The sequence below is a fragment of the Pavona decussata genome, unplaced genomic scaffold, assembly GCF_977016875.1.
Source record: "Pavona decussata unplaced genomic scaffold, jaPavDecu1.1 SCAFFOLD_164, whole genome shotgun sequence".
Lineage (NCBI taxonomy): Eukaryota > Metazoa > Cnidaria > Anthozoa > Scleractinia > Agariciidae > Pavona > Pavona decussata.
This window is the reverse complement of record NW_028145575.1, coordinates 1,763,384-1,775,888: the sequence shown is the minus strand read 5'-3', so window position 1 is coordinate 1,775,888 and position 12,505 is coordinate 1,763,384. Positions and strand designations below refer to the sequence as shown.

General features: G+C 36.9%; 1 protein-coding gene and 1 long non-coding RNA gene across 2 annotated transcripts; one reads left to right on the top strand and one right to left on the bottom strand.

Annotated features, from left to right (window-relative positions):
* Positions 1-1,639: 1,639 nt before the first annotated feature.
* LOC146464440 (high affinity copper uptake protein 1-like) lies at positions 1,640-11,597 on the bottom strand. The gene is made up of 4 exons (XM_085129913.1): positions 11,332-11,597; positions 3,916-3,982; positions 2,693-2,879; positions 1,640-2,005 (listed from the first exon to the last, which is right to left on the bottom strand). The coding sequence occupies exons 1-4, from the start codon at positions 11,464-11,466 to the stop codon at positions 1,804-1,806; spliced, it is 591 nt and encodes a 196-aa protein (XP_084986039.1). The 5' UTR covers positions 11,467-11,597; the 3' UTR covers positions 1,640-1,803.
* Positions 3,989-6,709, top strand: LOC146464441 (uncharacterized). Its single transcript, XR_014868515.1, has 2 exons — positions 3,989-4,541; positions 4,577-6,709. It is a non-coding gene; the product is annotated as an uncharacterized LOC146464441 (long non-coding RNA).
* Positions 11,598-12,505: the final 908 nt, after the last annotated feature.

Genomic DNA, 12,505 nt, shown 5'->3' with positions numbered 1-12,505 from the left:
TCTCGACGCAAGGGCTTAATTAGTTACCTCTTGTTAAATTAAACCCCTTCAGGCCCTTGGTTTGTTGGAGGATAATAATCGGGCGAGGCTCAAAGCTTGTCCAAAAAGTAAACAGTTGAAGTTTTGAGGACACCTTACAGCCGAGGGATTTATCCTCCAATATACCAGCAAACCGGAAAGAGGTTTATCTATTTTATGACTCTCCGACTAATTTGTTAACTATTGTAGAAAATAGCAAACAGCCAGTCATGGTGGCTGATAAACAAAAGCCAACTGACTAGGCTACTCGATTTTATTACATCCCGAATAGATTATAAAACCTAAAAAACTGCCTCTCTTCTTTGACTTTTGTTGTCGACAAAATCGGGCAACAGATAATAAATCGGACAATGGTTATGGTCTGATGTCCACCACCCGATTTGGTGTCACGTGACGAGTTCTGTTTACTGAGAGTGCGCAGAAACTACTCGGTGGGTTACAAATGAAGATAAGACCCAGACAATAACAACTATTCTAATACTAAGTAACTTTAGCGTTAACATAATATTATTCAAAATAAAGTTCTCACTAGTAGCATTTGTGACAAAGTGTCACCTCATTTCTCCCAAGACACTACCCCAAAAATAAAACTGGTTCCCACAGGTTTAAAGGTTTTACTAGTATTTATCAGTATTAAAGATATTGTAGTACTATATTAGTATTATAGATTAGGTGTCCCTAATTAACATACTCGCTTGAGTATGCTAGATGTATGACACGTTGATAAAATTATTATTATTATTATTATTATAATAAAGTTATCATTATTAAAGATATTATTATTAAAGAAATTGTCTGTCATGAGTAAACACATTCCCAAGACAATTTTCAAAGAATGCTCCTTTTAAGTTGCAAAGGAAAATCCAAATAACCATTGCATTAAAAAAAAAAATTAAAATGTGTGAGGCATCTTTTGCAACAGTGCGAGTAAAATGCCATACATCCTCGAGAAAGTGCTCTAGGTGCTTATTGCAAATTTTGGTACATAACAAAAGTTTGTATTTTTGCCTTTTCAAGATCATGTAACTGGCTTGAATTTTTGACAAATGTTTGCTATGTACTTACTGGAGTGATTGTGGAGTAAATCCAGTCTCTTGCCTCATGTGTGTGGAGACTCTGTCCAGAGGTTCAAACCCTTTTCCTTAGCTACATACTAATTACTTTTACTAAAATGGTGCCCCTTTCACATACATACAACAAAATATCATACCCCATTCTTATATCTCAAAAAGATAAAACATGGCTGATACGAATTTCTCCTTCTTAGTTTCCTTAGACAAGCACGATGATCAGACCTGTAAACCCCCCCCCCCCCACCCACTCAACAACAACAACAAAACAATAACAAAACAACAACGACATTTTTTTTTTCCAACTACATATGCACGTGTACTCGTCAAATCAAGTTGCATATACTCATTTTGGTAAACAGTGCAAATCCAAAAATCATGAACACATCAGTGTCATAGAGAGTGCCCTAATTATAACGAACTAGATGAAGGTAGACTAAGTATTACAATAATATGAAATATTATTGGGAAACATGTCTACTATCTACTATGCTTGGATCAACCTGACAAAAATGCGATCTGTTGGCAAACAAAATAATTAGCAAGCCACATTGATAACTAATGTTATAAATGGTTTATTATGCAACACCAGTTTTCATGCTGTGTTTTTGATTTGCACTGTAATATAAATATGAAACATTACAATGGTAAAAAATCACGTTTGCCTGGATACTTAAGCTGAAGGTTCTGCCAATCAATGGCAGTGTTCATAGATGTCAATGACCTTATTTAACTTCCATCCAAAGACAAAATAGCCAAAGCCAGCGCCCAGAGCTACAGCGAGACATAGCCACACATTGTATGTCATAAAGATCAGCATGAGGAAGTAACTGACTGTGACCTGAACAATGTGAAGAAAGGTTTGTAGAAAGTGATGCCAGTTGCACAGTCGTGACCTGAAAACAAATTGACATTTGGGTTATACATATAACTCGTAACCTCCTAGTGTGCATGCAGACCCGGGTTGCTCAAACATGATTCACCAGTTAAAGTGATTTTCAATAATTGGTCTTGAAATGCTGTATGTGTGGCAAACAAAACCAAAACAACAAAAAAGCTGGAAATAACAATTTGATTGGTTTAACAAACAAAATAATACAAATGCGTCCAGGTTTTGGTTGGTTTTTCAATCTGTCACCCAGCATCATTCTAGAAATTAACATTTCTTAAGTACATGTACCTAAATATTATTATGATCATCTGGGTGAATATAGTCCTGAGAAGGACTGTTTGAGGTGACATTGACTGACATTTTGACAACCTGGGTAGAGGTCATCACCAGAGTCAAGTAAATTCAAGTAAAAAAAAAAGGTAACGGTAAATTGTGGAACATCAGCTCATACCATCTACTGAAAAATTGGTGTTACAGGGCCAACCTGAAAATTTTGCCTGAGTTTTTCTGTAATAAACTAGAGTTGAAATACTATAATGTGATATTATCTCAAGTTTTACCTTTACATTATACATGTAAGTTGCGATCACTTATGTACTGTACCTGTAGTCTGTAATGTAGTAATCCCCAAAAGGTTGGAAATAGTGAGCTGTTCCTTAATTTTAATTGAGTCACAACACAATAATCTAACCTTGGTAAGTGTCCTTTTGATTCTGTGATAACAGTAGTCTGCCCTGGGCCAGTACCATATGTCTTGGTTTCTGACAAATCCACACTAACCACATAGCTGTACCTCCTCTTCAAAATTTCACGTAGGACCTTAAGACCTTCATAAAGTGCAGCTAAGATGAAGATCCCAATGCAGGAGGCAACTATGCCTGCAGAAAACAAAACTTTGAGGTAAGTTTCACCTATGCATAAGTTCCCTCTGTGTCCTATTGACTGTCTCTGTCTTTGTATTCTGTTCATTAACATATTAGTAACAAGCACTGGTTTTTCACTTTTCAAATATATTCCAAATTGACTTGGTCAACAGTCAGCTACTTTGGAAACAAAAAAATTACATCATCTAGCTGCAGAAAGTTGTACCAATTAAACGAAATCAGCCTACATGTCTTCTATCAAGAGACTTCAAAGACTATTGGAAGGGTTGGAACATAATAAACCAACCTATGGTGCTTTTTAGATCACTTTTTATTATTTTAGCTCAGATTCGCCAGATATTTTAAATGTGGCCTTCAATTCCTTTAGCAAAAATTGCCTTCAGTTGATTGTTTCCCCCACTGCTTTAATTCATGCTTCATTTTGTGATAGAAACAGGAATCTTACCCACAATCATGGGGTTTTTTTTTACATCAAACAAACCCCACAAAAAGCAAGGCGATCTTGAGGCAACATTTTCTAAAGGAATTATGAATTTGACATTTTCCGAAGACATGTACTGTATTCTTATTGTTGATGCTTAGCATCCTTAAGTTTTATCTCTTAGTTTTTCAACACGGAACTTAGCTGTTCACATATACAAAAAAGAATGCCTTAACTGTAAAAAGTTAGACTCCATGTATAAATAAAGTGTATGCTATGTATATAAGAGTATGAAGAGCAAAATTTGAAATTTTGGCCACAGTACCTTTTGTTTTCACCTCAGTTTAATAAAACCAAACAATCGTTACTAGAGTAGTAACATGTAACTCTGGCCAGGGTTGAGTGGGAGAGGATTATTTTGAACTCAAGCCATGCCCACAAAATATTAGTGTCCTCTTTGAGGTTTCTTGGAAAATTTTCAAACTTCTACCCCTATCACTTTTATACATGACTCGACACCCAGGGGAGAGGAATTCTTGGCATTATTACCAGGTCACTCAAAACGTCATATAACATAAGCACAGTGGGTAATGGTGTTAAAGTTGTTACCTTCTACAGTATCCACAGACCAGTCTTCAAACAAAATAACTGCTTTCTTGCTAAATTGGAAGTACATCTGAAAGGAAATACAGTAACTTTTTTCAAGGTCAGCCTGAATAAGTCTGCACACATTTATTGTAAGGTTCTTAAACATAACAGGTGTCTAAAATGACGAATTTCAGCCTGGAGGTGTTTAATCCACTTATTCTTTTATGCAGGTGTTTGCTAGTGCGGTACCACAGTAAACTGAAGATACATATACTAAATACAAAGCCCAAGCACTCACTCCACTAAAGATAGCATTCAGTATTACATGCAATTTTCTTTGGACAACAAAGCCATCACAAAACCACTTCTGTCAAGTGTTTGCACTTTTCTTCTCTATGACAAGAAACTTGATTTGGTCAGTGTGGCCAAAAAGTGTAACAACACAATGTGACGTTACTGGTATGTTTACAAACTGGGAAATTTTCAAAATAAAAACACCGGGCTTATTTTCAGGGGGAGGGAAGGGGGTAGTTTTAGGGATAACCCATTTTACAATGGGTTCGACTTTACAATAAAAACAGCTTGGAACAGTACACTAACTTGATGTTCAGCCAGTGACAACTTAAAAGAGCTAACCCTATCAGTCTGTGGGCTCATATTCAGGAGGGCATGTTATCACAAGGGTGTTTGCATCTGTGATTTGGGAAGCTTACTTGTGCACAACCTTAAATTCAAAATTTTACAGTAGCCTAACAATTGATCTTAATGGGGTACAAGCTACAATTTACAATGAAAACAAAAGATGAAAACATTCTTTTTCTGTGTTAAGATTATTCGAAAAGGAAAATTAACAACAAAAATGTTACATGAGTGATGACGTTTCGACGACTTAATGTCATCACTGCCAAATGTAAAGAAATTAACACAGGTGGCAATTACATACATGTACATAGAGAAATGGAAGTGCGCCAGGTACATAACATGTAAATTAAATTCAAGCATGAGAAGAGAAGAAAAAAGACAATTAAAGAAAGCCTTTTACACCGAGTCAACTCACTGTTTTCTTTCTTATCATAAGCATTTCAAAACTAAAGACTCAAGCTTCCCTCTACATTTCTTGAGGATTCTAAGGTTCTCATGAAGGTTCACCCTTTTTAATTAAGTCCGTCCTTGAAACGCTTTTCACTTTCAATATGATTAATATGTTCCTTTACACAATACTGGAGATGGTGGCATGTGTAACCGATATAAGGTCCTTTCAAGCTCAGAATTGTAATTTTCAGATTTATTTCATAACCTCCTCGGCATCTTTAAAATTTATTTTGAAGTTCTCCGGAGGAAACTGTTAGAAATTCATGTCTAATTAGAAGTACTGTATCCCTAATTTCAACTGAAATTTGAAGTTGCTCTGACAACTAGGTAATGCACTGTACAACATAACCCCAAAAAAGAATTAAAAGTAAAGACACGTAATCTTGAGCAAAGTACAAATGTAAATGTAGCAACATAAATGTTGACATTATGTTGGTTATGATCTTAGAAAGTGGTGCACAATTTTTATAGGAAATTAGAAGTCACAATAATTCAATTTAGCTGCAAAAGATGATTTTAAAAACCTTCAAGGGAACTAAAACTATTTTGAACCTCATCTAAAACAATAAAATTAAACTAATCAAAAATACCTGTAAAACATCATGCATTGAACACAAGGTTGCATGTATTCACATGCAGGTAGCATTCAATAATAATCTGATACCAGTTATTGCGCTTTGGCTCAGATTTGAGACCACAGTGAGAGAGCTTTTAACTATCTTTGGTATATCCGTTGTGGTTTAAATTTTTCAAATCAGTTAAACTTTTATTTTCCTTTGTACAGTATTCATTAACATTAAATCTGAGACAAAGAGAAATAAAATTTGAAAAATTTTCAACCACAACATACATTGTACCCAAATTGAAATTTTTAAAAATTAGCTGCATGAGTGCTTACAACTGGCACCACCAAAAACAATTATAAAAACACTGCCATTCCTTCTGAAACTCTGAGTATCATGCGCTAAATTACATGTAGTGTACTTTGTAACATGTAAGTAGAAGCATGAGGCATTGGCTAGAGCTTGAAAGAAATGGAGTACACATGAGGGTATGATTCTATGTACTTCACATAAGGTAAAGTTGCACGACGAGTCTTAGTGGCTTCAACATGGCCAGAGGGTAACCCAGTACCCGTTGTAGAAGCTTCTACTTCTACTCTTAAATTAATTAAATGTGATATAGCATTTTGTGGTAAAGAAGTGCAGGAGTAAATATTACAGACGAAGTAAATGATGAAATAAAATAATCTACCTTAGCCATTGGCATGATAGGGAAACGAAGTGAGCTTTAGCTAGTACTGGCACATACAAGTTGTGCTCAGGTAGTTCACGAAATGCCAATATCAGCAAGGCGTTAATTGCTTCACATATGAATAATTATCAGCAAGTAATTAATCTTGTTGACAGGTAACTTATTTACCTACCTATTGAACATAAATATTTTACACCTGAGTTTAAAGAAGACCTTGATATTTTAAGTACCATAAATTGGCCTGTTACAACCAAATAACAAGAAACCTACAACAGCCTTTCATATTTCTGATCAAAAGTTTGTTGAAAACAGTGGCTGGCAAAATACATCTACATTTATTTTCCAGCTTTGCCAAAAATGTCAAATATATTATTTAACACTCCCGGAATGATGTATTAGGGTACAACCTTTTTTGGCATCATTTTGTATCCAAGTTCTAAATTGTCGCTACCTTGACCTTGAATTAAAACACCCACAGTTCAACAAAATGTCAAAATGTTTGGAACTGACTCAACAATACTTATTCTAATAAAATTGTTCATACAGAGTGTACTTAAGAATGCATGGAACATAGCCAGGATGAAGGGAAGAGGGGTGAAGGTTTTTTTTTTTTTGGGGGGGGGGGTGGGGGGGGGGGTTTACCATACTCAAAACCCAAAAAATCAATAAATATGCTGTCTTGCTAAGTCTTGCTTTTTAAGTAAGAAAATGTTTTTGCATAATTCCATGAACAAGTATATTCTCCAAAACGGGATGCGATATTTTTCTGTCCTGAGGCCTGACCACTCACCCGGGGGGGGGGGGGGGGGGAGGGGCACTTGACCCATGTTTGGGTATAGGGGTGCCGCTGGGGGTTTGAAACCCTGACCCTGTTTAGGACAGAAATAACCTTTGATACTTACCCTGTGTAGGACAATGTCCTCTATTTTAAGACCCTATTTAAGACAAAGGACAACAACTAGCTCTTGTGTTACCCAAGCGTTTATTGGCAATAGTAATAACATTTGAAGGCCCACTGTCACTTACCGGACGTGATGTTCCACGCATTGCAACGCGAATACCAATCACAACAGATTAAATAATACACTTCCCAGAAGTGATGGCGAAAAATCCCCAAAGTTGGCATTAACAGCGGTGAACCTTAAGTGGAAACTCAATTGACGTAAAGCATTGTTCACTAAAATAAATGCAGACTAACGTGTCTGATTTCGGATTGCCAAATACTTGACGACAATCTTGCAACCATACCCTATCTAGGACGGGTCCAGGACAGACTCACTTGAAATTATATACCCTGTTCAGGGCAGAGAGGCCAAAAACCATACCCTATCCAGCGGCATGTCCCTGTATAGCCCATATAGGGGAGTACCCCCCCCGGGCCACTCATACAACCCTCTCACTTGATTTCATGTTAAACAGACCCCTCCCCTTACACCACCTCCTCCCTGCCACATTGTTGGGGCCCGTAAGAGCCAATGTTCTCCTACAATAAGTCCACACACCAAAAAAAATGAAACACAAGATGATAAAAAAGGTAACCCATATAGTTACAATCATTATTTTTCAAGCAATAACATGGATGAGGCGTTAAGAAAGTAAAATGACCTCAAGGCAGTTTGTTTACATGCTATCAAATACTAAGCTTTAAAAGACCTGTTTAAGATTAGGGCAGATATGCATAAATTAAATTAAAAAGAAGTAGCCCTGTTTGTTGCAAAATCTGCCACATCAGAAATGAAGTAAACAGAGGTCAAACTACAGGACTCACTTGGAAAAACAGAGCTCACTTGGAGATTCAAAGTCAAATTATTATAGTTTCTTTAAAACTTGAAATTTTCTGATACTCCTTAAAACAAGGGATGTAGCTCTGAGCTACATGTAGAGAAATAATATGTAGTCTTTTTTTTAATTTCCTGATGCATTTGTGAGTTATTTTAAACCTTATCATACAGCCCTGTAGGGAACAGGAACACTTTTCTGACATTAAGGCTTTGTTTAGCCTGCGAACGCAGACGTATTTCCAGCTGTCGAGATTCTCTCCGCCGAAAAATAACTAATAAAATAATTTCGGCGGAGAGAATCTCGACAGCCGGAAATACGTCTGCGTTCGCAGGCTAGGCTTTGTTTGGCCCTCACAACAAAACAACATGTTTCCCCTTGCCTGTACCTCATGAAAATGGGTCAGCCAATTCCTGGTTTCAACTCCGGTATGGGAAAGTGTGAAGACCTACAGTGTATTTTGTGTTTGAAATTAGTGACCAGGGACTTTTCTGGGGTTAGTACACTTGTATGGCCTTTTTAAGGGGTTTATAAGAAGAATGATGAACAGGCTACATTCTAGGCCATTGCCAGACTTTTCGTCAGTCAATGTTTTAAGGCCTGTTTAAATGGTTTCAACATTTCACCAACATTTGTTCAACAAAAGTTGAACGGATGTTGGGCAAATGTTGAATGAACAGAGTGTTCAAGCGGTTTCAACACCATTCAACACTTTCAAGAACAAAGGAAAATTATTGAATTGATGTTGAATGGAAGTTTAAACCAATTTAAATTTGATTCAACACACTTTCAACAAGATTTCAACATTTTTTTACGCTTTCAACAACGTTGAACGATCTATTCAAACACTCCCAACAATTGCTGCAACGACTGTGTTGATCGCATGTTGAAGCAAATGTTGAAACTGTTTAAACGAGCCTTTAGACTGGTAGCAGTCCCTTTCCGGATAGCTGAGAGGACGCACGAAATAACCGAGTGAAAAAGCCAAACCTCACGCACGCTGTTCCATCTAAATAGGTTTTAACTAAAATCATCTCAGATGTCACATTTTGGTCAATGAAATTAATTATCTCACAAATGCATCCGAAAATTACAAATATGACTACACATTATTTTTATTTTTTCCACAAAAATGCTGTAATTAAGGTGATTCCATTAAATTGCATTGTGCACTCTTGCAGCACATAATTTTTCACGTTATTAGCACGTGATCAGCACGCACACATTGAAAACATAGTGTGATTTCCTTCATGCTAAGCCCACCCAAGTACTAATTAAATGATTATTTCTCCTAAAAGAGCACCATGGCCTGTGTTTTTATATTGTTATTTTAACATAACCGATATCTTCTTTTTGTTGAAAGTTTTTAGAAAAAAATTGATGACAGAAAAATGAGTTATCGCCAGAAATACTAGCTTGCCCACTACTCGCAGGCATAAAACAGTAATACTGAGTACTCGCACCAAGAAACGTTTTGGGTCTATACTGCTTCATATTGTGCTTCCCTCCCAAGAAATTTACATGTATCTTTTATTGTCAATAATTATGCTTTATACATTCTACATAGAGTCAACTCCCTTTATTGTGGACACCCTTGGGATCGCAAGTTAGTGTGCTTAATAGCGAGAGTCCGTAATAGTGGGAATTTATTTGAGTCATACAGCTATACATATAATTTGTTTTTCCCAGGGATTTAGCTCCTGCATGTCTGTACTATTGGGGCGTCCACAATGGCGAGTTGTCCGCATCAGGTGAGAGTTGACTGTATAATGTTTTTCTAAGTTTTGCTTTATCTACAATGTACGTAACTTCTGTTGCCACCAGACATGGCAATAACAGATGGAATAAACTCATTTTTGAAAGCAATTACTGCAAGTGATTATGGTATAAATTAAATGGATCAAAGCTCTCCTGAGGATACAGTGACCTATTTGTTTTTTCATTTCTTGTAATACAACAACAGAAAGTTTGAGAACATTTTAAAGACAACTTTTATTTTGCAAAAATCAACTTAATTTTCTCCCATGACAGATATCCCTGGCAAAAGGCCATAAACCCTTCAATGTAGATGCAAAGTGACATTATTTGAGCTGCAAGACCGTTTCTATTGGATGTCATCTATTTGTCACCAAATTTTAAATTGCCTAAATTTGCATATGCATGCATGTAAGATTAGTGGGCCAATATTAGGAGTGTATTGTGAACAGCATTGTGTTGACTGCTATTAACTATTCAACTTGTGTTTGAAACAGGTCCCAGTATTAATTAAGACCTACAACAGATCTGGCATCTAACACGTCATATAACGTCAGATGGATATATCTTGTAAATGTGTGGTTAGATGTTTACATTTCAATCACAGCTTGCTTTGTGTAAGAACAGGAAAAAGGCCTCACACGTGATGAGTACTTTGAACAGCTGTCCAGGTTTCTTGAGAAAAAATACCTCGCAGAACAATATTCCATGATTATCGAACAAAAGAACACGATAAATAGGTGACTACAATATACGGTCTAGTACAATATATAGAAATTGTTCGTGTTTTAAACGAGAAGCCTAATATCGCGAAATCTGATCAACAACGTCTTCTAATGGAAAGCTATTTTGAAGAAACTGTATTTTGTTTTTAATTGCTGTAGTCTTCAAGTGAATTGGTTCAGAAAAATCTCGAAATTCAATTTGAATGTTTTGACAGCTAGCAGGCCCAGGGTAGTTCGACTATTAAGCGCTTCTGCAACGATGATGAACCGACCATAGATAGATTGTAAGTAAGCTAAAAAAATACAACTTAGGAGATACTTCTGGTATCAGAATATTTACACATCTGGGGAATCAAAAAGCAATGTCCAAGCTACAAACGGAACTGTTCCTATGACGATCCAAAAGCCAGAAGAAAATAAACATTAACCTCAATAACAACTCCATCACGTTCCATTTAGTCAAGCAAAAAACTCTCCACACGGTGACAAGTAAGCCTTACTATTTGTAATTTCCAAAATGTACCTAAGCTTATATGAGAATCAAGTTTTAAATAACGTCAATGATAATTTAAAGCTTGGAGAGGAGTGTAGGTTAAAAACCTTACTGGACATTTTAAACTTACTTATCTGTCTGCTTGACGCAGCTTCAATTTGCAAGACAACAAGAACTTGCCGAGTCACGGCGATTTACAAGCTTGATCAGTTGTCAATGAGGGCCGGCTGCGATCGAAATTTCTCTAAAAAACCCTTAAGAACTGTTTGAATACAAATTTAAAGTAAGTTTAGTAACAATCGGTATACTGTGTTTTCAAGAAGGCGAAAGCCAACTTACCATCATGCCATGGCCGGACATGCCGTGGTCCCCGTGGTTCATCGTAGTTGGTGAAGCTGTAGTATTCGTTGCATTGCCCATAGGCATCGGCATTCCATGTCCGTGGTTTCCATGTCCGTGGTTTCCGTGGCTCATTTTGACACAGTTTTGCAGAATACGAAATGTCGCTATCAAAATAATTAGAACACAACTGAACCGAACTAAAACCTGTACGAATACAAAACTTGGTGGTGAACGCAAATATACTTCCTTATCAGAAAAGGTTCAGCACCAGTCCTTTCTCATCAAGAACGGTGACGCATTTCCGGTAGCCTGCGAACGCAGACGTATTTCCGGCTGTCGCTTCTAATTCTCTCCGCCAGAGAGGTGTCAGCAGTGACTAAATGCAAGGCCGATTGGACAGCTAAAATAATTTTATTGCCCAATATTTCGGTTAGACAATACTAACCTTCTTAAGGGGCGGCAAAAAGCTAAGTAAAAATTGGAAATAAAAGGTTGCAATATTTAATGACGATACAAATGAAAAGTTGAGATGTGATTGGTTGATAAATAAAGAAAGCTGAAACGTGTACAGTAGACAAGTGGTCCCTGCAAGTACGTACCCTGCACTATTCAAGAGTTAATATCTTACTACATTTAACCTCGTTCCCAGGGTCTTCTCTCTTCCTCCCATCACCCGGGAACGAGGTTAAAATGAGTCGAGAGATATTACGGAGCGACGACGACGACGACGGCAACGACAACGACAACGCCCCAAAACAATAAGTTTAATGAGCAAAAACAATCGCTCTGCAAGTGCGTTTCACGTTTTGGTACATTTCTTTGTCGTCCTCTGCAAAACAACAACGTGAAATGACCACATTTAAGGTTTTGTGGAGAACGTGAACGCACGGCGGTGAATTTTTCATTTTCTTTGTTAACTTGTACGCCACTCCTACCAATTTGGTTCCTGGATAGTTCGTCATTTTTTGTAAAAGTTGAGCATTTTGGAATAATCGCAAAGTAGCACAAATAAAATAAAGTTATATTTCCAAGTGACGTTTTCGTTGCCGTTACTGTCGTCACTGCTTAAGCTCCCTATTATCAGAAACACCGATGGGTTTGATCGCACGAAAAACTACAACCAATCAATGCTTCTCGTGTCCGAAAAATCTTCGGGAGTTTTTGAAATTCC

What these genes read in the sequence shown, in the direction of transcription:
- LOC146464440 (XM_085129913.1), bottom strand. Translation starts at nt 11,466, where the DNA reads ATGAGCCACGGAAACCACGGACATGGAAACCACGGACATGGAATGCCG. An exon ending in TGTCCGGCCATGGCATGATG is followed by an intron (nt 3,983 to 11,331) that starts GTAAGTTGGCTT and finishes ATTTCCTTTCAG; the next exon opens with ATGTACTTCCAATTTAGCAA. An exon ending in GTCTGTGGATACTGTAGAAG is followed by an intron (nt 2,880 to 3,915) that starts GTAACAACTTTA and finishes TGTTTTCTGCAG; the next exon opens with GCATAGTTGCCTCCTGCATT.